The sequence below is a fragment of the Bos grunniens genome, chromosome 25, assembly GCF_055505025.1.
Source record: "Bos grunniens cultivar Pamir isolate PY7600 chromosome 25, Bosgru_T2T1.0, whole genome shotgun sequence".
NCBI classification, from domain to species: domain Eukaryota; kingdom Metazoa; phylum Chordata; class Mammalia; order Artiodactyla; family Bovidae; genus Bos; species Bos grunniens.
This window is the reverse complement of record NC_141189.1, coordinates 33,036,915-33,055,004: the sequence shown is the minus strand read 5'-3', so window position 1 is coordinate 33,055,004 and position 18,090 is coordinate 33,036,915. Positions and strand designations below refer to the sequence as shown.

General features: G+C 51.2%; 1 protein-coding gene across 15 annotated transcripts in view; it reads left to right on the top strand.

The window, feature by feature from the left end:
• Positions 1 to 18,090, top strand: part of CLEC16A (C-type lectin domain containing 16A) — a 236,597-nt gene that overhangs the window by 117,596 nt on the left and 100,911 nt on the right. For 10 of the 15 annotated variants that reach the window (XM_086375775.1, XM_086375773.1, XM_086375778.1 and 7 more), the window contains one exon: positions 958 to 1,078. In XM_086375775.1, coding sequence (XP_086231901.1) covers positions 958 to 1,078 — 121 coding nt within the window. The other 5 variants (XM_086375785.1, XM_086375784.1, XM_086375783.1 and 2 more) reach the window with 4 other exon arrangements.

Below are 18,090 nucleotides of genomic sequence, written 5' to 3'. Positions count from 1 at the left end.
GTCCAGCGCAGACCTTCCATACCTGACTCGGGGCTGTTTCCCTCAATCAGGGCAAGTGGCCTGGAGGCCACGGGCCCCGTTGCTGCCACTCCACTTCCTGGCCTCTGGTTGGTGGGCAAGTCAGCCGAGCCTGGGACTCACGGGGAATTACCTCCAGGGCAGACTGACCACTGGGAGGAGGCTGCACAAGCTTCCCAGGCTTCCAGCCTGGGGTTCAGCTTTGTTCCCACTCTCTGGAAATGCCTGCTCACCCTGGGGTCCGCCAAGACTCTTCCTTGATGGGCCGGGAACCTGTGCTGATGGGGCCCCCTCCATCCCCACCTCTGTCCCGGCTGAGACCTGAGGGCTCCCGGGGCACTGACGTCACTGCATACCTGCCAGGTGCCAGGTCCTCTGCCCTGAGAGGGCACAGCCTCTGTTGGAAGGCCACAGGGCCAGAGCTCCAGGTGAAGGGCTGTGCAGTCTGGCGGGCTCCGAACCCTGCCCGCATCTTACCTTCTGTCTCTCCTGCCCCCACATTCAGTTGGTGGGACCTTGAAACCCTCATGGTTTGGATTTTCAGATTTTGGGCTGGTTTAGTTAGAAGAGACCTGGTTCTGGCCCTCCCTAGGTGTGAGCTTGGGCCAGATCACGTGGCCTCCATGGGTCTCGAGCCTCAAGTGCCGAGCGGGGCTGCCACGAGGGTCACGTGACCCTAGAAGGAGTGTCCTGGCAAACAACAGGTGCTCAGCGAGGTACAGTGGCCCCAACCCGAGCCTGTGGGTAATGGCACACAGGCTGCCTCCTTGACTTTTTTTTATTGTAAATCTTGGCTCTGAAAGCACCAGAACCATGATGCTGAAAGAGGTGAGCTTTGTCTTGTTCGTTTTAAATCTAGAGTCATTGTGTGATTTCTCCATACGGAGCTTCTCACCAAAATGACTTCACTCTTCTCTGCTCTCCGAACTGTTGGTCCAGGCCATCCGGGTGTTCTTCATGCTCCGTGCCCTGTCCCTGCAACTGCGGGGGGAGCCCGAGACCCAGCTGCCACTGACGCGGGAGGAAGACCTGATCAAAACGGATGACGTCCTCGACCTGAGTGAGTTGGTCATCTTGAGTCACTGTTGGGGGTGGGGGGACACCGCCAGGCTGGCTCACGCATCACTGGGAGGCTCGTGGGTGACCTGCATGTCGTACTGGGGTTGATCCATCACCGTGAACTTACAGAGTGTGCATGTTACACAAAACTTTCAGAAAAGGGGCCCTAGATTCTGGACACTTGGAGTCAGTCTGTGGGCCCTGCTTTCTGGAGACCAAGGGAAGCTGCGCAGCTGTTTTGCTGAAATATCTCTGCATGGTGACTGGGGTCTCAAGCAGGCATGGGCACAGCTCTGGGATCCCTGCCCTCCATATAGTCATAGCAGCACCAGGAGGTTGGTTGTGTGTGTTAAAGGTGGTCTGTATGATTTTAATGACTAAAGGATCCTGGCTGCTTAAAAAACGGAATGTTTTAAAAAACACAAGCCACCAGCATTTAGGTAAAGATGAAGGCTTTGGAGGCCCAAGAACCATGTGCTGAGCCTGAAAGCCTGAGCATCCAACCAGTGCCTCAGCACTCTCCTCTTGAGTGTGAGACTGAGATTTAAAGGAGACAGAATATAAAGCCTAGTTGTGTTCCTGTAACCCTTCTCCCATTCATATAACTCTCTTTTTCCTGTTATTTGCTGTAACATTTTGATATATTAGGATTCTTTGGTTATGAGAGATAGAAAGGCCAACTTAAACTTACTTAAGGAAAAAGAAAGGCAGATTCACTGATATCAGTGTAAAAAGCTAGATCTTCTTTCAGGCATGGCTTGATCTAGGTACTCAAGCAATATCATCAGGAAACCGCCACCTTCCTTCTCTCAGCTTTTCTTTCCTCTGTTCTGGCTCCATCCCCCAGAAAGCTCTCACCAAATAGTGACAAGATGGCCATCAGCACCTCTAAGATCTGCTGAACTGGCTAAGCAGCCCTGACAAAAACAGAGCTTCTCTTTCCCTATAACTTATATAGAAGTCCAGGGCAATGCTCTCATTGGCCCAGCTTGAGTCACATGACCGTTCCTGACCCAGTCAGTGATCAGCAGAATGTGATTCACTGATTGGTTAGGTCAAGATCACATGCTTAGCTGTGATGCTGGGAAGGTGGGACCTGCTCCTTTTGAACCCCATCGCCTGGGGCTGAGGAAGGAGGGGGCCCCTAAAGAAACCTGAAAAGAAGAGCTGGAAGCTGGAGAGGCAGAAACGGCAGGTAGCCACTTTGTAGTGGACGATGAGAGAGAGAGCCCTTGTTTTAAATCAACTTTATTGAAATACAGCTTGCATCCAGTAAAGTTCACCGAGTTTTAGTGTACAGTGGAATGAGTCTTGACAAAAACTATTCAGTTGTGTGGCCTGCAGTTATGATGCAGACCAAGGAGAGTTTGTATCTTTTGAGCCAGAGGCCCCTGCCCAGCTCTGTATTCTCTCAAGCAAGTGATTGAAACCACCACGACTTTTGTTTCCTTGCCTGGAAAGTGGGGATGATCTTCATTATGTTACAGGGCTGTTTTGAGACTTGAGTGAAGTGTAATATGAAACATAAGATGACCGAGTCTAGTGCCTCACACATAACTGTGCTCAGGAAAATGGAGTCAGTATTGCCTGATAATCACATCCAGTGATGCATACAAAGAGCACACTGCCTGACATGTGGAAGGTTCTCTGTAAATGATTATTATGGCTTTTGCCTGGTTGTCTGATTCCTTTGTCTTGCCTCCTTTTTGTTTATGCTCCTTTATTTCTTTTCTCTCGGAAGAGCAAGGAAACTGCATCCCCTCTGTGCTCTATACCCATCTTCTGTGGCCCTTTCCTCCTTGAAATATGGCCACGGGGATTTCTGTAAAGGTTTAAATTGATGGCATAGGCTGGAGAGACCCATAAACCCATCTTTCTCTGATTGGATTCAGGGCCTCTCCATCAGAGCAGCAAGAATGTTTGCATCCGTGAAATGGAATTAAATTTTATGCTGGGAATTCACATACCCTGCCTCCTCCCACTAGGAATGGCCTGCTGAAACAAAGGTTAAAAGTATTTCACTTATCAATTTTAATTGATTAGATTGCTAGTTGAGATCACTTAACTGAGCCTTTTTGGGTAGTTGGCCATTAAGAAAGTAATGGCTGTCTGTCTTTACCCAGCATGATTGCAAATTATGTCTTTGCTAAAGAGGGTGCCGGCCAGAGAATACTATGAATTATGGATTTTATGAGCATATGGTATGAGAGTAAGATATGCATGTGTTGACTTTTTGTGTGTGTGATTATTCTTAAATGCTAGAGCTTCTCACTTTCCATTGGGGAAAAATTAGCAATGCTTTGCATTTCACCAAATGCCTTCTGTGTATACTAAAGGTCGGAAGCATCCTAGTATAGGTGGGGGCATTCAGATTTGCTAAATTTCGGAGACTGGGCTTGCTTCTTAGGAGGTCATGTTTTGTCTCCCTGAAGCTTGAGGAAGCTGACTCAGGGAGGAGTTTTTGGGGTTGGCCAACTGCTTAAATGGGTTTAAAGGAATGCAGCAGGAAGAGTTGGCTTTAAGTGTATTTACTAAATCTGTCACACCTCGATAAGAAACCCCAGCGTCAGCGCATTCAGAAGCCGTCCCGTACATCCACTGACCAGCAGTGCCAGGTGTGGCAGGCGAGCTCTGCCAAGGTAGCTTCTCACGGAGAGCATCAAAGAGGCTGTCACCCCTTTGGAAAAAAGTGAACTGTACCGAAAGCCTGTTTTGTTTTCACTGGAGAGGAGTGCGGCGTGGGGCAGAGTCACAGACTGGCAGCCATGAGGGAAGGAGGGGAGGGAGGGAAAGAGAAACAGAAGGGCAGTGGGAAGGGAAGACTAGAGTAGACTTGACTAGATAAAAGAGATTAGATTTTAGAGGGAATAAAACTGTGAGTCTCCATGCGCCCAGCCTTCAGCTTCAATAGTTCTTATCCTTTTGTGGAGCCTCATTTCCTCGGCCCCGCCATTTCTCTTTTAACCACCACCCCCCACCCCTGTGTATTAAAGCAAATGGGACTGCGTCTATACTCATCTGTAACAGATAAGGACTGGGCTTCTCTTCTTGATTAAACTGGTTGCCACCATTGCAAAAGGGGAGCTTCCTGGCCCCCTCACTGCGCTAGGTGGAGCTGGAGATGCAGCCTGGGCTCCCCTGTGTTCTGCCAGCGTGGCCCCATTGATGCTTGAGTTTGCAGCCCCTGCTGTAGCTGAAAGTAAGCAGCTTTGTGACCTCACTCAGGGTCTTACTGCTCGCCGGACTGGACTTTGCCAGGAGAGCTGTTGAAGATCAAATGAAATCACGTTCATGAAGCATGCAGCACCTGGCTTGGCACGCACTAGGTTCTCAGTGACTGAGAGCCAGTGAGCAACCGGCACAGAACTCATACTGGGGGGCACCCTGCCTTGGCGTTTTCTGCTTCGACAACATTTTGGGGAGTGCCTCCCAAAATATTTAAACCAGTTCATCACTTATGGGATGGCATCATTTGGGGGTGAGGGAGGGGTAAGAAGGACCACCACTTCCTGGTGGTCCAGTGGTGAAGACTTTGGCCTTCCAGTGCAGAGGGTACAGGTTCCATCCTTGGTTGGGTAGTTAAGATCCCACATGCCTTGTGGCCAAAAAACTGGAAATCACAAAACAGAAGTAATATTGTAGTAAATTCAATAAAGACTTAAAAAGACTGTGTGGGAACAGATGAAGGACCCTGTGCTGCATCTAGGCCGCTAGGCAAGCGCTCCTGCACAGGCACCACTGGGCCGACTGATGCCCTGAACTCAAGCAGAGGAGAACCAGGTTCCTGCCTGTCTGCCTGCGACCAGATAACGTGGGCCGCGACGACAGCAGGGGGAATTCCTCTGTCATCTGGACACCCTCAGGAGATGCCAGCCATCTTCAGGCAACGTCCACAGGGGCCTTGAAATTGACATAGTTGTAGCCATGCCATGTGCAGCACCCACCTAGTCTTGTATCCTGATTTTTAAAATGCATTCAGTGAAGCCCGTCCATTAATTCAGCTGTATGAATTGAGCACCTGCTGTATGCCAGGCACAGTGCTGCGGTCTGGGAAGTGATAGTGAACTAATAAAGCCAGACTTGACCTCTGCTCTGTGGTGCTTCCAGCTGGGGGCAGGGAAGGGACCACAAACAGGTAAGGGAGTAAAAGCTAACTGCACAATCGCGGGTCGATGGAGGTGGCTCTGTGGAGATGATGAATGGGGTCCAGGGCTAGAGAACAATCAGAGAAAAGGCCTCAGAGGCTGCTGAGAGAAGCGCCTCTGGAGAAGCATGTGCCGGGGGAGCCAGAATATTCCATAAGAAAATGCAGAGATGAGGCCTGCCAGTTTGGGAAGGGGGAGGTGGAAGGTGAGAATGGGCTTGGTGTGTCACAGGCCCGTGTGGCTGGCAGGTGAGGAGCAGGGGAGAGAGGAGCTGAGATGAACAAGATCTCAACTCCAGTGCAAGGGGGAGTCAGCAAAGGGCGTCCGTGAGGACAGCTACCCTGATTGTGCACTTCTGGGACAGGAACTGCCGGGTCACACAGTGCCTGCACAGGCCCATGAGCCATGTCCAGGGGCTGGAGAGGCCACGTAGCCTCGTGGCTCTGAGCCTAGGCTTGGGAGCCAGGCTGTACTGGGAGAAATCCTAGCTCGGCCCCTTGCCACCTGCCAGCGTGTGTCCTTCAATGAGTAACGTAATCTCTTGGTGCTTCGGTTTCCTCGTGTGTAAATGGGAGTTGCTGGGAGGAGGCAGTGAGTTAATACATGTGATGTGCCTGGAACAATGCCTAGCACAACTTCAGGGAGGCCAGTTAGGTTGCAGCATTGGCCCCGGAGCCAGTGACAGTGGGGAGCAGGGCGTGGGGACGCAGCCCACACATCTCCCTGTTGGCAGCAGGCTGCTCCATCTTGGGGGCAAAAAACTGAGGCTCTTTCTTGACTCCCCTCTTCCTCTCAAACTCAGCATCCCGCTGGTCACCACACCTAGGCAATTCCTTCCAGATCGATCTGGCCATCTCTCCCAGCTCCACTCCTTAGCACCCGGCTTGCCCTGCCATCATCTTTTCACCTGCACCGTTGCAGAAACCTCAACCAGTCCCCAGCTTCTGCCTCGTCCCATATGGTTTATTCTCGACACGGTGTCCAATGTCATCCTCTTAAAAAATAAGTCAGACCCTGTCCTCCTCAAAGGCCTCCTCAAAGTGGCTTCCATCCTACTCTGACCAGGAGGAGAGATATTTACAGGGGCCCATGAGGCTGGGCGTCACCCAATACTCTGAGCTCTCTCTGTGTCCTTGCTGTTCTTCAGACACATCAGGCATGCTTCTACCACAGGCCTGTGGTCTGGCTGTGCGCCCCCCACAACCTGCAGACCACTCACACCCCCGGAACAAGCACATCTGTGGGTGCTTACAAGGCCCACGACTCCCACATGTTGCATCCATACTCTGAATTCTCCATCTGCCTTTGAGCCCTGGACCAAGCCCCCCCTCTTCGTTATCCTTTGTTTGTTAATGAATAGGAATGTAATATATTCCCGTTTCCCCAGTTTTAACACTTTCTGTGCTTCATCCCAGCACCCTTGCACGCAAGAGCTTTTAGACAAAGTGGACCTCTCCAGCGGTGCTCATCTAAATGCCTAAAGAGTCGTTTCCAGCAAGAGTACCGTGAAGCTCCCTAAGCAAGTTATGTGGTTGGATTGTAAGTCCATGAAAATGTGAGCTTATTGATTTGCTTCTCTCGCAAGGCCAGGGCTAGTTTTGAGATTTTGTCCTTTCTGGAAAACCCTCTATGTTGCCGTATTATGCTGATGGCCCAGTCTTCATCATGTGCCCCATCTTGGCGCGAATGAGAAAAGAGCATAAATAATAGAGACTGTGAAAAACAAACCCAGAATGCAGGCTATTCTACAAGATCCTCGATTTGAACTTTTCGTAAGTGGGAGAAGTGTTGGGCAAAACTGAACGGAACAGTGAAAGCCAGGGACCAGTTCTAGATTTTAGATTATCAAAACGGAAGAGACCTGGCAGCTGTCCCCTGAGATTGGATCCTGGATTGAGGAATAAAAACAGAATAGATTTAGGGGGCTTTTGGGGGTTGAATTGGAAAAAATTTGCATGTAGCCTATGATTGGATAATGTAATCAAGGTCAGTATTACCTTTCTTGGGCGTGATGATGGCATTGTGGTTCTGTGGGAGAGCGTCCTTGTTCTTAGGAAGTACAGACTGAGGAGCTCAGGGGTAAAGTACTGTGTTGCTTGTCACTTTGGAATGATTCAGAAAATAAAAATATGTGAGTGTGTGGGTATAGTGAGAGAAGAGGCAAATGCCACTAAATATTAACCATTGGTGAATCTAGGTCAAGGGCCCGTGTGGGCTTATTTTGACAGTTGAAACTTTCTCAAAATAAAAACTTAATGAAGTGGAAAGAAACAGGTCAAATCCTTGAAAATCAGCATTTAATTAATGAGGAGTGTTGTTGTTGTTAAGTCACCAAGTCGTGTCTGACTCTTTGCAACCCCATGGACTGTAGCACACCAGGCTTCCCTGTCCTACACTATCTCCCAGAGTTTGCTCAAATTCATCCATTGAGTCAGTGATGCCATCCAACCATCTCATCCCCTGTCGACCCCCTTGTCCTCCTTCCCTCAGTCTTTCCCAGCATCAGGGTTTTTTCCAATGAATTGGCTCTTCGCATCAGGTGGTCAAAGTATTGGAGCTTCAGCTTCAGCATCAGTCCTTCCAATGAATATTCAGGGTTGATTTCCTTTAGGGTTGACTGGTTTGATTCCTTGCTGTCCAAGGGAGTCTCAAGAGTCTTCTCCAGCACCACAGTTTGAAAGCATCAATTCTTAGGCACTCAGCCTTCTTTATGCTCCAACTCTCACACCCATACATGACTGCTGGAAAAACCATAGCTCTGACTATACAGACCTTTGTTGGCAAAGTGATGTTTTTGCTTTTGTTTAGGATTAGGGGCTCTGGGTTTGAATCCTGGCTTTGTGACCTTGAGCAAACTAGTTAACCTTTCTGAACCTTTCTCCCGATCTGTGAAGATGGGGAGATGATACTGCCTGGTTGAACTGTTCTGTTGATAGTGAGTCCATCAGAAGTGCTCAGCGTCTTCCACCACATGTGAACACTGTCCTGGTGGAAATAGTCATTAGTGTTCTTCATCCGAACTGCACGTTGGGCACAAAACAATTTTCTGAACTAGCTGGTGCTCCAGAGGAGCTCTGACAAAGCGAAACCTTGACTGTTTCTGTCCAGGGGATACACTGAGAAGTGGAGGAGTCCACATGGGCCTGTTAATTAGATAGAAAGAAAGAAAGTGAAGTCTCTCAGTTGTGTCTGACTCTTTGCAACCCCATGGACTGTAGCCTGCCAGGCTGCTCCATCCATGAGATTTTCTAGGCAAGAATACCGGGGTGGGTTGCCATCTCCTTCTACAGGGGATCTTCCCAACCCAGGGATCGAACTTGGGTATCTCACATTGCAGGCAGACTCTTTACCGTCTGAGCCAACAGCAAAGCCCTGTTAATTAGATAAGTTTCTTGGAAAAAATGACTTTTCAGGAAAGTGGGTGCCAGCTGATTGGAGAAGAACTGAAACCTGTAAAAGAGGCTTGATTCAGACCCTGATGGCTCCTCCAGGGCAATTTAGTTCAAGCATTTTCAGGCCCAGAGCCCCAGAGAAGTGGTTTGTTCAGTACTGACACTGGAGAGGACTAATGTTATCATGAAACCCGAGAGGCGAGTATGGATTCGGCTTTGGAAGTCCTATCTCAGGCGAGTGTGATTTTGTGGTTCTTCAGCCTGTACTCTGCCTCTGTGTTTTATCTTTAAAGGGAATACGGTCCATGCTGGGTCTCTTCTCATTGCCAGCTGTTGACTTGGAACCACTCCTGACCCTACTCCAACCCCAGGGTCTGGGGGTCAGCAGCCATCCCCCCTGCAGCTCTGCCCCCTCCCCAGCCCAGACGCTCTGCACCCAGTGTCTTCCATGCGGGGGTCCCAGCCCAGGGCCTTGTCCCACTCTGGTCCATCTGCTGTGTGGCTGGCCTCCGAAAGGCAAGTCTAGCCCACCTGTGTCCATTTCATACATCCCTTCCCCACTTTAGATGTCAGAGCTCCTGGGCCTCCTCCTCTGCCTTGTGTCTCCCTGCTTCTGAGCCCACCTGGCTGTGGTGCTGCTCACTGGTTCCTAGACACAGCACTCCGGCCATTCCCCACCGCTGGGCCTTTGCCAGACTTGTCCTCCCAGCCTCCTTCCTCCTCGCCCCTCCCCAGGCACACCTCAAGTGTGCACTTGGTGCTTTGTTTTTCTGTCCCTGGTAACAGGACCTATCACGTGGGAGGCGCTCCAAGGAGGCTTGTTGGGCTGAACTGACTAAAACTTTAGCGTGCAAAGTCACTCAGCCAGGTCCAACTCCTCGCAAGCCCATGGACCGTAGCTGACCAGACTCCTCTGTCCCTGTGATTTTCCAGGCAAGAATACTAGAGTGGGTTCCCTTCTGCATAAACGTTTAAGGCACTTTCATTAATACAAAAGTGGCATTTCTAAAAACTGTCCTGAGTAATTTGAGACAGTTGGATTGTGAATTAAAAGAATGTTTGTTTATTGTTACTATGATATTTGAATAGCCAGGTTTTCATAACAGACTTTTTCATATGAAGAATATACCAAGAATCTTAAATCCACCCTGGTGTTTTCTAAAAATGTAGATAGTCCTAATTTCAACAATCTCAAGTCATTTTACCTAAGGACTAAAATGCTGCTTTTTTCCCCCTACCCTTGTTTGAAACTAGAACCCTGAACTAGACTGATCAGAAAAAAATCATGTTTGAGTTAAACCACCAATTCTCTCGGGAAATGGAAAACATGGAATTAACAGCGTTTTCCCCCTGCCCCATGAATTAGGCTGCCTCTCCATGTGCCTGATGAATAACGTTGCTGGCCCCTTTTCAGAAATGAAGTAGAAATATGGAGAAATGAAATTTGTGTCTTATAAAGTGACTGGAAATGTGATTATAATACAGCTGTCAGTTTTGTTCAAGTGGAAAATTTTAAAGCAAATCCAATTGCAACATTATTTGGTTCTCTTAAAGCAGGGTGATGTAGCTGTTTCCTACATATTGATTATTTGATTGGTACCTGTCTACTGGACTTTTTTTTTTTTCTCAGTAGCACTCATTGATGTGGTTTAATGTATATTCCTGTAATCTTTCCCTGTTTTTATAAACTTACAATCATAATCGAGCTACATTAGAGAGACATGTTCTGCTGAAATCACAAGGTCACCTAATGGCTATGCCCTCTGTTGTGGGTTATGTATTAAAAGTAGTCCTAGACAGTTCCGAAAAAGACAAAAATGATTATTTTTTCTCTCTGCAAGGCAGAATTTCTCGATTGCATCCTGTGCCTTGAAGGAGATAAGGCATTTGAGTGTAGAGACTGGCTTTTGAGCTTTCTCCTTCCTTGCCTAGTAAAATGATCATTTCCACTGAAGGCACGTTCCACTTTTAAGTATTTCCACCCCCACCCCCCCACCCCCGCCAGCCCAAATCCCAGTCCTTGCCAGGCATTTGAAAATGGGGCCACGGTTTTGATTTCTCTGATCTCAGGGGACCTGTGGGTTAGATTTGCTCCAGGAACATCTTCTGCGGCATGTCAACACCCTTGGGAAGTGGATGCAACTGCATCTCAGGGCAGCCAGGACCGTGGACGGCACCCAGGTGGCAGCGGGGGTCCCGGCTCCAGCACTGTCACGCTCTGACACAGCCGTGCCCCCCAACCTCAGATCTCTGTACCTCCAGGGAAGACGCCCCCCACCATGCTGACACAGTGCCTCAAGACGTCAGGGGGCCCAACAGAGCAGCCCTCGCACTTGACCGGCGCTCCCTGTCACTAAACAGAAGTGTGGGCCTTGTGTTCACTTGGGCCCAAAGCCTTGGAGAATTCTGACTCCTCGCATCCCTGTAACCAAGCTCTGCAGGTTCAGCCAGTTCAGGCATCAGATGGATCCAGCATCTTACTCCCACTCAGCACCTCCAGCACCTCCACCCTGACCTGGACTCTGGAAGCCACCCTGTGACTGGCGTGCAGCTTCTTCACTGCTTGTCTCTGCTCTCCTCCATAAATCAGGTGGCTGTCAGAGCCCTCCGGAGGCCTGCCTGGGCCCCCGCCCCTGCTGTGCTCCTCCAGGTCACAAGGTTCAGGGGCGAGTCCCGCTCCGGGTGCTGAAGCTAGCCTCCTTGATCACTTCTTCACCTCTGGCTGCTGGAGGGGGTGGCAGCAGTGAGCTGAGCTGCCAGAGGAAACAGAAATTCGTGGGGTAGCCGGGTTGAGGGTTAACGTTGAGTTTCAAGACATCCCTCGCAGCAGCCCACTCGCTGAGGCTGTCTGGGGCTCTGCCTACACGGGGCTCCTCACCCCAAAGCCAGCAGTTTCCCCGCCCACCTCCGCCACCCCACTCGGCTGGCAGCCTGGGGACGAGGCAAGATCCAGTGATTGCTCAGGCCTCCGGAGCAGAGGGTTGGCTTCTGGGCCTGCTTTCTGATTAACCACAGAACAAATCTCAAAACAAATCTCTGGGGAGACTGAAGCAGTGACAGACTGCGTGTGACCTTTACCAGAGGTCCACGACAGGAGCAGGCACCTGCTCTGAGCTGTCCTCTCCCCAGGCCCCTGCCCCGGCCCCCAGTGCCCCCATCCCCGGCACTTGTCCTGCTGCTCACACTGCTCTGCTTTCAGCCAGTGCTCAGCCTCCAGCCCACCCCGGTCCCAGGGAGAAGACCGGGGATGGGAGCAAAGGGACCATCACCTTCCCTCTTACTGATGCTCCGTTCGGATGCGGCAGAAGCAATGGGGAGCTGGTCGGTCACCTAGAGCCCTAAGGAAGGGTTGAAGCCGAGCACAGGGAGCACCTGGAATAACGTAGACTAGACCACTGACTCTGACCCCCGAGGAAGTCCTGATTGGAGACAGCAGGGATCCCACGAGGAGGGCGCCATGTTCCCGGCACAGCAGGCCATCCATGCTGATTTTTGCAGTGAATGTCAAATGTAGTTTGCTTTGCTGAGCTTTCAAGAAATGTACAGGGTACTGATCTTGGGACATTTAAACACTTAAATTTGTCATTTCCACTTTGACCTGCCTAGAGATGGAAGTGAAAATTGGCTTGCCATGCTGCCATGCGTGCAGCTACATATCCCCGGACCTGCTCACGCCGCAGGACGGGATGGGGGCGGGGCTGATGGTCTCTCCAGAGCTCCCTGTGTCCGAACCTTCCATGTGCCTTAGAATCACCATTTTGTTGTTCAGTTGCTGAGTCACGTCTGACTCTGCAACCCCATGGACTGCAGCACGTCAGACCTCCCTGTCCCTTACTGTTTCCCAGAATTTGCCCACATTCATGTCCATTGAATCAGTGATGCCATCCAACCATCTCATCTTCTGCCACTGTCTCGTCACTTTAGGGGTTTCAAAAATGCTCTGTGCCCAGGCGCTACCCCAGAAGGTTCTGATTCACTTGTTTGGAGGATGGGCCCCAGCCTCTCTGGTTGTCGGCGCTCCCTGGAGGATTCCATTGTGCAGCCAATGTTGCAAACCCATGGGTCGGACAGAATGAGGAAGTTTCTAGAACTCCATGCGTAGTCTCTGCTCTGCTGCTGTCCATGAATTCTGGTTCCCTCTCGGAGCTCTCCCTGCCCACCTCCTCATCAACCGGACGTCACCAGGGAGGCTGGCTTTGTGGCCTGACGCAGCAGCCGTGTCTCTCTCTAGGCTCTGCAGTCCACTTCTCAGGTGGAGACTTTGTGCCATGCAAGTCACCCTTACAGACCCCTTGGGAAGGTGCCACGTAGGAGAGTCATGTCTCTCTTTGAGCCAACTCAGCTGGTCTTCACTCCAGGGCTGAAATTGACCTGAAATTGAGCACTGGAGGAGAAAGGAGAAATGTCTTTACCTGGGAGCATCTACAGGGCAGGGCCCTTCGGGCAGAGGCAGGAGAGCCTGAGGGCCCTCGAGGGAGGCATCGAGTCCCACTTGCCACCTCCCTCCGTCGGGTGGCAGCCAGAGCAGTCGCGGCAGCTAAACATTTCTCTCCCTAGTCCCTTCCTGAATGCAGTTGAGTTTTTTGCAAGTTAATCGTGCAGGCGGTGTGCTTCTGCCTTAGATGAAGACAGACAGATCACTTCTCCTCTCCAGCCTGGGACACCTTGTTGGGGAGAGGAAGCGCCTGTGACGCCTCCCTGACTACCACACCAGCCCAGCCCTGCCACTCTACCTGGTTCCTGCAGGCTGGGCAAGGTTGTACCCTCGCCGCCCCAGCCGTCTCTGCAGCACTGAACCCCAGCCCGTTCCAAACTCTCCAGTTGTCCTGAACTAGCACCAGGCCTGGAACCAGCCTGATTGGCTTCAGGCACAGTCGTAAAAATGCCTCGGGAGCAGACAGCCAGACCAGGAGGCTCAGGAACCAGTGGGCTGAGCCTGCTTTTCCAGGTCTCCCCACATTTAAACCGTCTTGCTTATAACTGAGAGCTAGACGTTGTCATCCCATCTTCCCTTCCTTCCTCCCTTGGTCTGCTCAGGGCCACCGGTTTTATTTTTGGTTTTGGGGGTTTTTTTAATACCAAGGTCAAGGTGAAGTAGACCTTCCTCTCCCTGCCAAATCCTCATACAGAAAAGCCCCCACGCAGCTTCCTGGTTTTCACCTTGGCAAATCCAGATTATCTTTTGCATTCATCTGTTTCATCACCCATACCCAGGCCTTTGAATTTTATAACATGCTCTCCGTTTTTTTCTGAGTGCAGTTGGGGTTTTCCAGAGCTATGCAAAGCCAGGAAATAGGCATGTCATTTAAATAACTCCAGTTAACCTTTAGCCTGTAACTAGTGCCTCATAAAAATGCACCTCCCTCCTGGTGGTGGGTAACATTCTCCAGAGCAGTGAAACTGACAATAATCTACAGCCTTCTCCGTTCCACGCCAGGCCCCCTTCCCTCCCGCCGCCTTCAGCCTAGTGAGCCCTGACACCAGACTCACATGGAAGAGGCTGGGTGTGGAGGCGTGAGTGCCAGGCAGTGTCTCGGGAAGGTTCTAGACTAGATTTTGTCAGCCTTGATGCCACTCCCTGGGGTCTCCCTGGCCCCCGGCTTCTGCCTTTCCCTTCCTGGATCCCACAGGAATGATAATAAGCACCACCTGTTGGTCCTTTTCCTCGAGCCAGGCGATGTTGTATTTGAAACAGGTTAACCAAAGTAATCCTCACAGCCTGGCCATGTAGGTCTTGTTATTATCTCCGTCTTATGGACGAAGAAGCCCAAGCACAGAAGGTAGAATAACCTGCCCAGGGTCTTACTCTGCCAGGAAGTGGGGGAGCCAGGACACACCCACAGGATTCAGACCCCAGAATGTGTACTCTTGCCTCTGGGCAAAGAGCCTGCCTCCATTCACCTACCACGGTCGCGTCCATCATTTATAGAGTGGTGGGCCCTGTCTGGATGCTAGAAACGTGAGGAAGAATCTAACACAGCCCTCCCTCCAGGCAGCTGGGGACATCCTGGGAGGACTTACAGCAGCAGGTGGATATGGGTGCTGCGATGGAAACTGCAGGGAGCAGTGGCCTTGGCTCTTAGTAGGGCTGAACAGGGACAGGCCTTGCTTCTGAGAGCCCCAGCCATTGAGCTGAGTGGAGTTCTGAGTGGGCGTCCAGCAGGCAGCCAAGCTGGGTGAGAACGTTCCAGGCGGGGGTATCCTAAGTGAAGACGTGTGGGTGGTGTGGCAACCTGGTCATACCCTGTGTCTAGAACGTGGGGTGATATGTGTGTTTCCTGTGGCTGCTATAGCCCAATGACTTCAAACTTAGTGATTTGAAAAGACACAGACATTTATCATCTCACCGTTCTGTAGGTCAGAAGTCTCCCTGGGCTAAAATCACTGGCCTGCTTTCCTTTCTGGGTGCTCTAGGGCAGAGTCCTTCCCTTGCCTTTTTCCAGCCTGCACTCTTGGCTCCCGGCCCCCCTCCATCCTCAGCCCAGCTGTGGTGGGTTGAAGCATTCTGGTATCACATTCCTCTCACCTCCCCGTCTGCCTCCCTCCGGCACTTTCAAAAGCCTCTTCTTATTAGACAGGGCTCACCCAGATCATCTCCTCATCTCAGATTCTGTAATTTAATCACATCTGGGACATCCCTTTGGTAAGAAACCTCCACAGGTTCCAGGGAGTCAAGCATGCAACATCTCTGGAGGCCATTATTCTCCTTATCACGGCTGGGATGTGGAGATTGGCAGCAGACGGGGCCCCACGTGACACCCTGCCCCAGCTCGGGACAGCCACCCCTGGGGTGCTCCTGGGTCATGTGACCAGACCCCGCCCCCCACCACGTCTTCCTGACCCGTCAGCCCCATGCAGGCCCGAGGCATGGCAGCAGGGCCCCACTCTGGTGGGACAGGTGAAGACTCGACTCTCTACACCTGCCTGCTTCCTGCCACCATCCCCAGGGTCTCTGTCCACGGATGTCCCCAGGTCGCCTCCCTGGGGTTCCGGTCCCCGCCCCTTCCTGCCTTTCCTGCCAGTCTTCTCCATCCTTCCTCGAGATTCTCGCTGCTGAGGCTCTTCCAATGGTGGGTGTTCTCCCAGGCAGCTCAGACTCCCTTGTCCCCCAGACTCTCCTTTTTGACCTAAAAGGCTCCAGTGTCATCCTCTGCGGCCATCTGACCCCCTCAATCCTGGACCACCTCACACACGCACACACGCTCGGCACCACTCCCTCAGATCCTCAAGCCACAGGGTCCTCGTGGCTTCTTCTCATACATCGTTTCGTCTAGGACAGCCCCACCGAAAGTGCGGGTTTTCTCCAGCCCATTTTGGCCAGGAGGAATTTTAATCAAAAGTCCCCATTTGGTTTTGAGAAGGACTTTTCTACTTTTCTCCAGGAAAGAATTAGAGGGTTCCGGTGATTAAATGGTCTGTGGTAGAATGTTAGTCCTTGACTAAAGTGGCTGAATGTAAAAATGAAATAAATGTGTTCTTGGTTTTTTTTTTAATCCCTCAAGAACATTGTTGACCATGATGGAAAAACATTCTGATTTAGCCCTTAAGTATACGTATGAGAGTTGAGGTTCTGCAAAAATTCTCCAGATACCTCCCTTGATTTTGATAACTCTTGTTTAAAAAAAAAAAAAACCAACCCACCATAACCTCAGATACCGGGCTTCCCAGATGGCATTAGTGGTAAAGAATCGGTCAATGCAGGAGACGTAAGAAACTCAGGTCGCATCCCTGAGTTGGGAAGATCCCCTGGAGGAGGGCATGGCAACCCACTCCAGTGTTCTTTCCTGGAGAATCCCATGGAGCATGGAGCCTGGTGGGCAGGCTACAGTCCACCAGGGTGGACTCTATAGGGTCTGATCTCTATAGGGTCACAGAGAGTCAGACACAACTGAAGTGACTTAGCACACACGCATCCAACCTCAGATACTGTGTGTGTGTACATGTGTGCATTCGAGCACCTCTGTATACATACATACCAGAAAGCCTAGTGACTTGTTTTATAGAATCCAAATCCACTAAGTCACTCTTCCCTCAGGAACCTGGGCTCATAGGTGGTCCCATATTCCCCCAGCACCATCGGGCCACCCCCCCCACTAGACCCATGTCCAGCCTTCACTTCTTCCTGCCGGCAAGACAGTGTTTCTCTGGAAAACAAGCGACAGCCCCTACTCTGCTCCCTAGATGATACCGGGTGATGCCAAGACAAGAACTCATTTGGGTGAAAGTTGGGAATTAAATGTGAGACTTGACAAGGCTTCAGTCCTGATGGGTTTACAGGTGTGTTGGGAATGAGTCGTGTCCAGGTGGCCAACGGGACTCTGCTTCGGTTCAGCGGCCATTTACTGAGGCCCTCCTATGTGTCAGCTAGGCCTGGTCCAGCCCACAATAGAGACAAGCAGGCCCTACTGCTGCAGTGCCTTTCTGCAACCTTCTGTCTTCTCTTGAAAAGTAAGACACACTTTCTTCCTACAGCCAGACTCACTTGCATCTGGTATCCCTCCCACCCAGGATATAAAGTTTTAAAATTTCCAAATCTGGTGGATCTATATTCTGGTTTTGCTGTTTGGTTGTGTGGGGTTGTGAAATTATATTTCACTCTGAAAATTCTGGGAGGAGGAGAGCCAGCTGCAGACAGATGCTCTGCCTGCTCCCCACTTTCTGGGAGGGACGGTGAGAGCCGGGGAGCCCCTTGTCGGGGTCTCCATTGCACCTCCTCCTCCAGCAAGTCCTCCAGCTTACCCTCCCTGCCCCGCTCCCTGCACCAGCAGCGACCCTTGGAAAGTCAGGGCTCTGAGACAAGTCACTGAGCGAGTCTGGGGAGGGGGACGGGGAACCTGTCTCGGAGTTTGCCTGGATGGCCTGAGTGGCCTTTGCCTGTGTTGACTTCCCAGGATGGGGACCGGCAGTGGGCTTTTGATGTGGTCATGGGAGGGGTACAGGGCACACAGCCCCTGCCTCTGCATGTCCAAGCTCAACTCTTACTGCCCTTGGCTGAGCCCCCCAGGGCCGCCAGGCCTGCAGGCGCCAGGCCCTCAGCTGCTGTTCCCACCTGGGTCCCAGCCGCGCAGCCCTCCTTGGCTTCCCTGACCATGCTTCTGATCGTCACACAGGCCCGGCCCTCTGCCTGGGACACTCTCTCCTGCCACCAGTGTCCCCTTCACTTGGCTCACTCCCCAACGTCCTTCAGATCTCTGCAGACAGTGCCCTTCCTGCCAAAACCTTTTCTGGCCACCAAATCTCTCTTGAGCATTGGCCACTGTATGTAGTTTTCTCTTTTAGAGCTGTTATTCAGTTCATATGGGCACCAAGCTGCTTGAGGGAGGAACCCCAACTCTTTGTTCACAGTTGAATCCTGGGGCTGCCAGCATAGTGGGTCCTTGGTGAAGCTTTGGCACAAGTGAATGAAGGAAAACAAGAGAGTGACTTAGGATCCAGCCCACAAATGAGGACACTGACTTTGTTTTCAAAAAACAGAT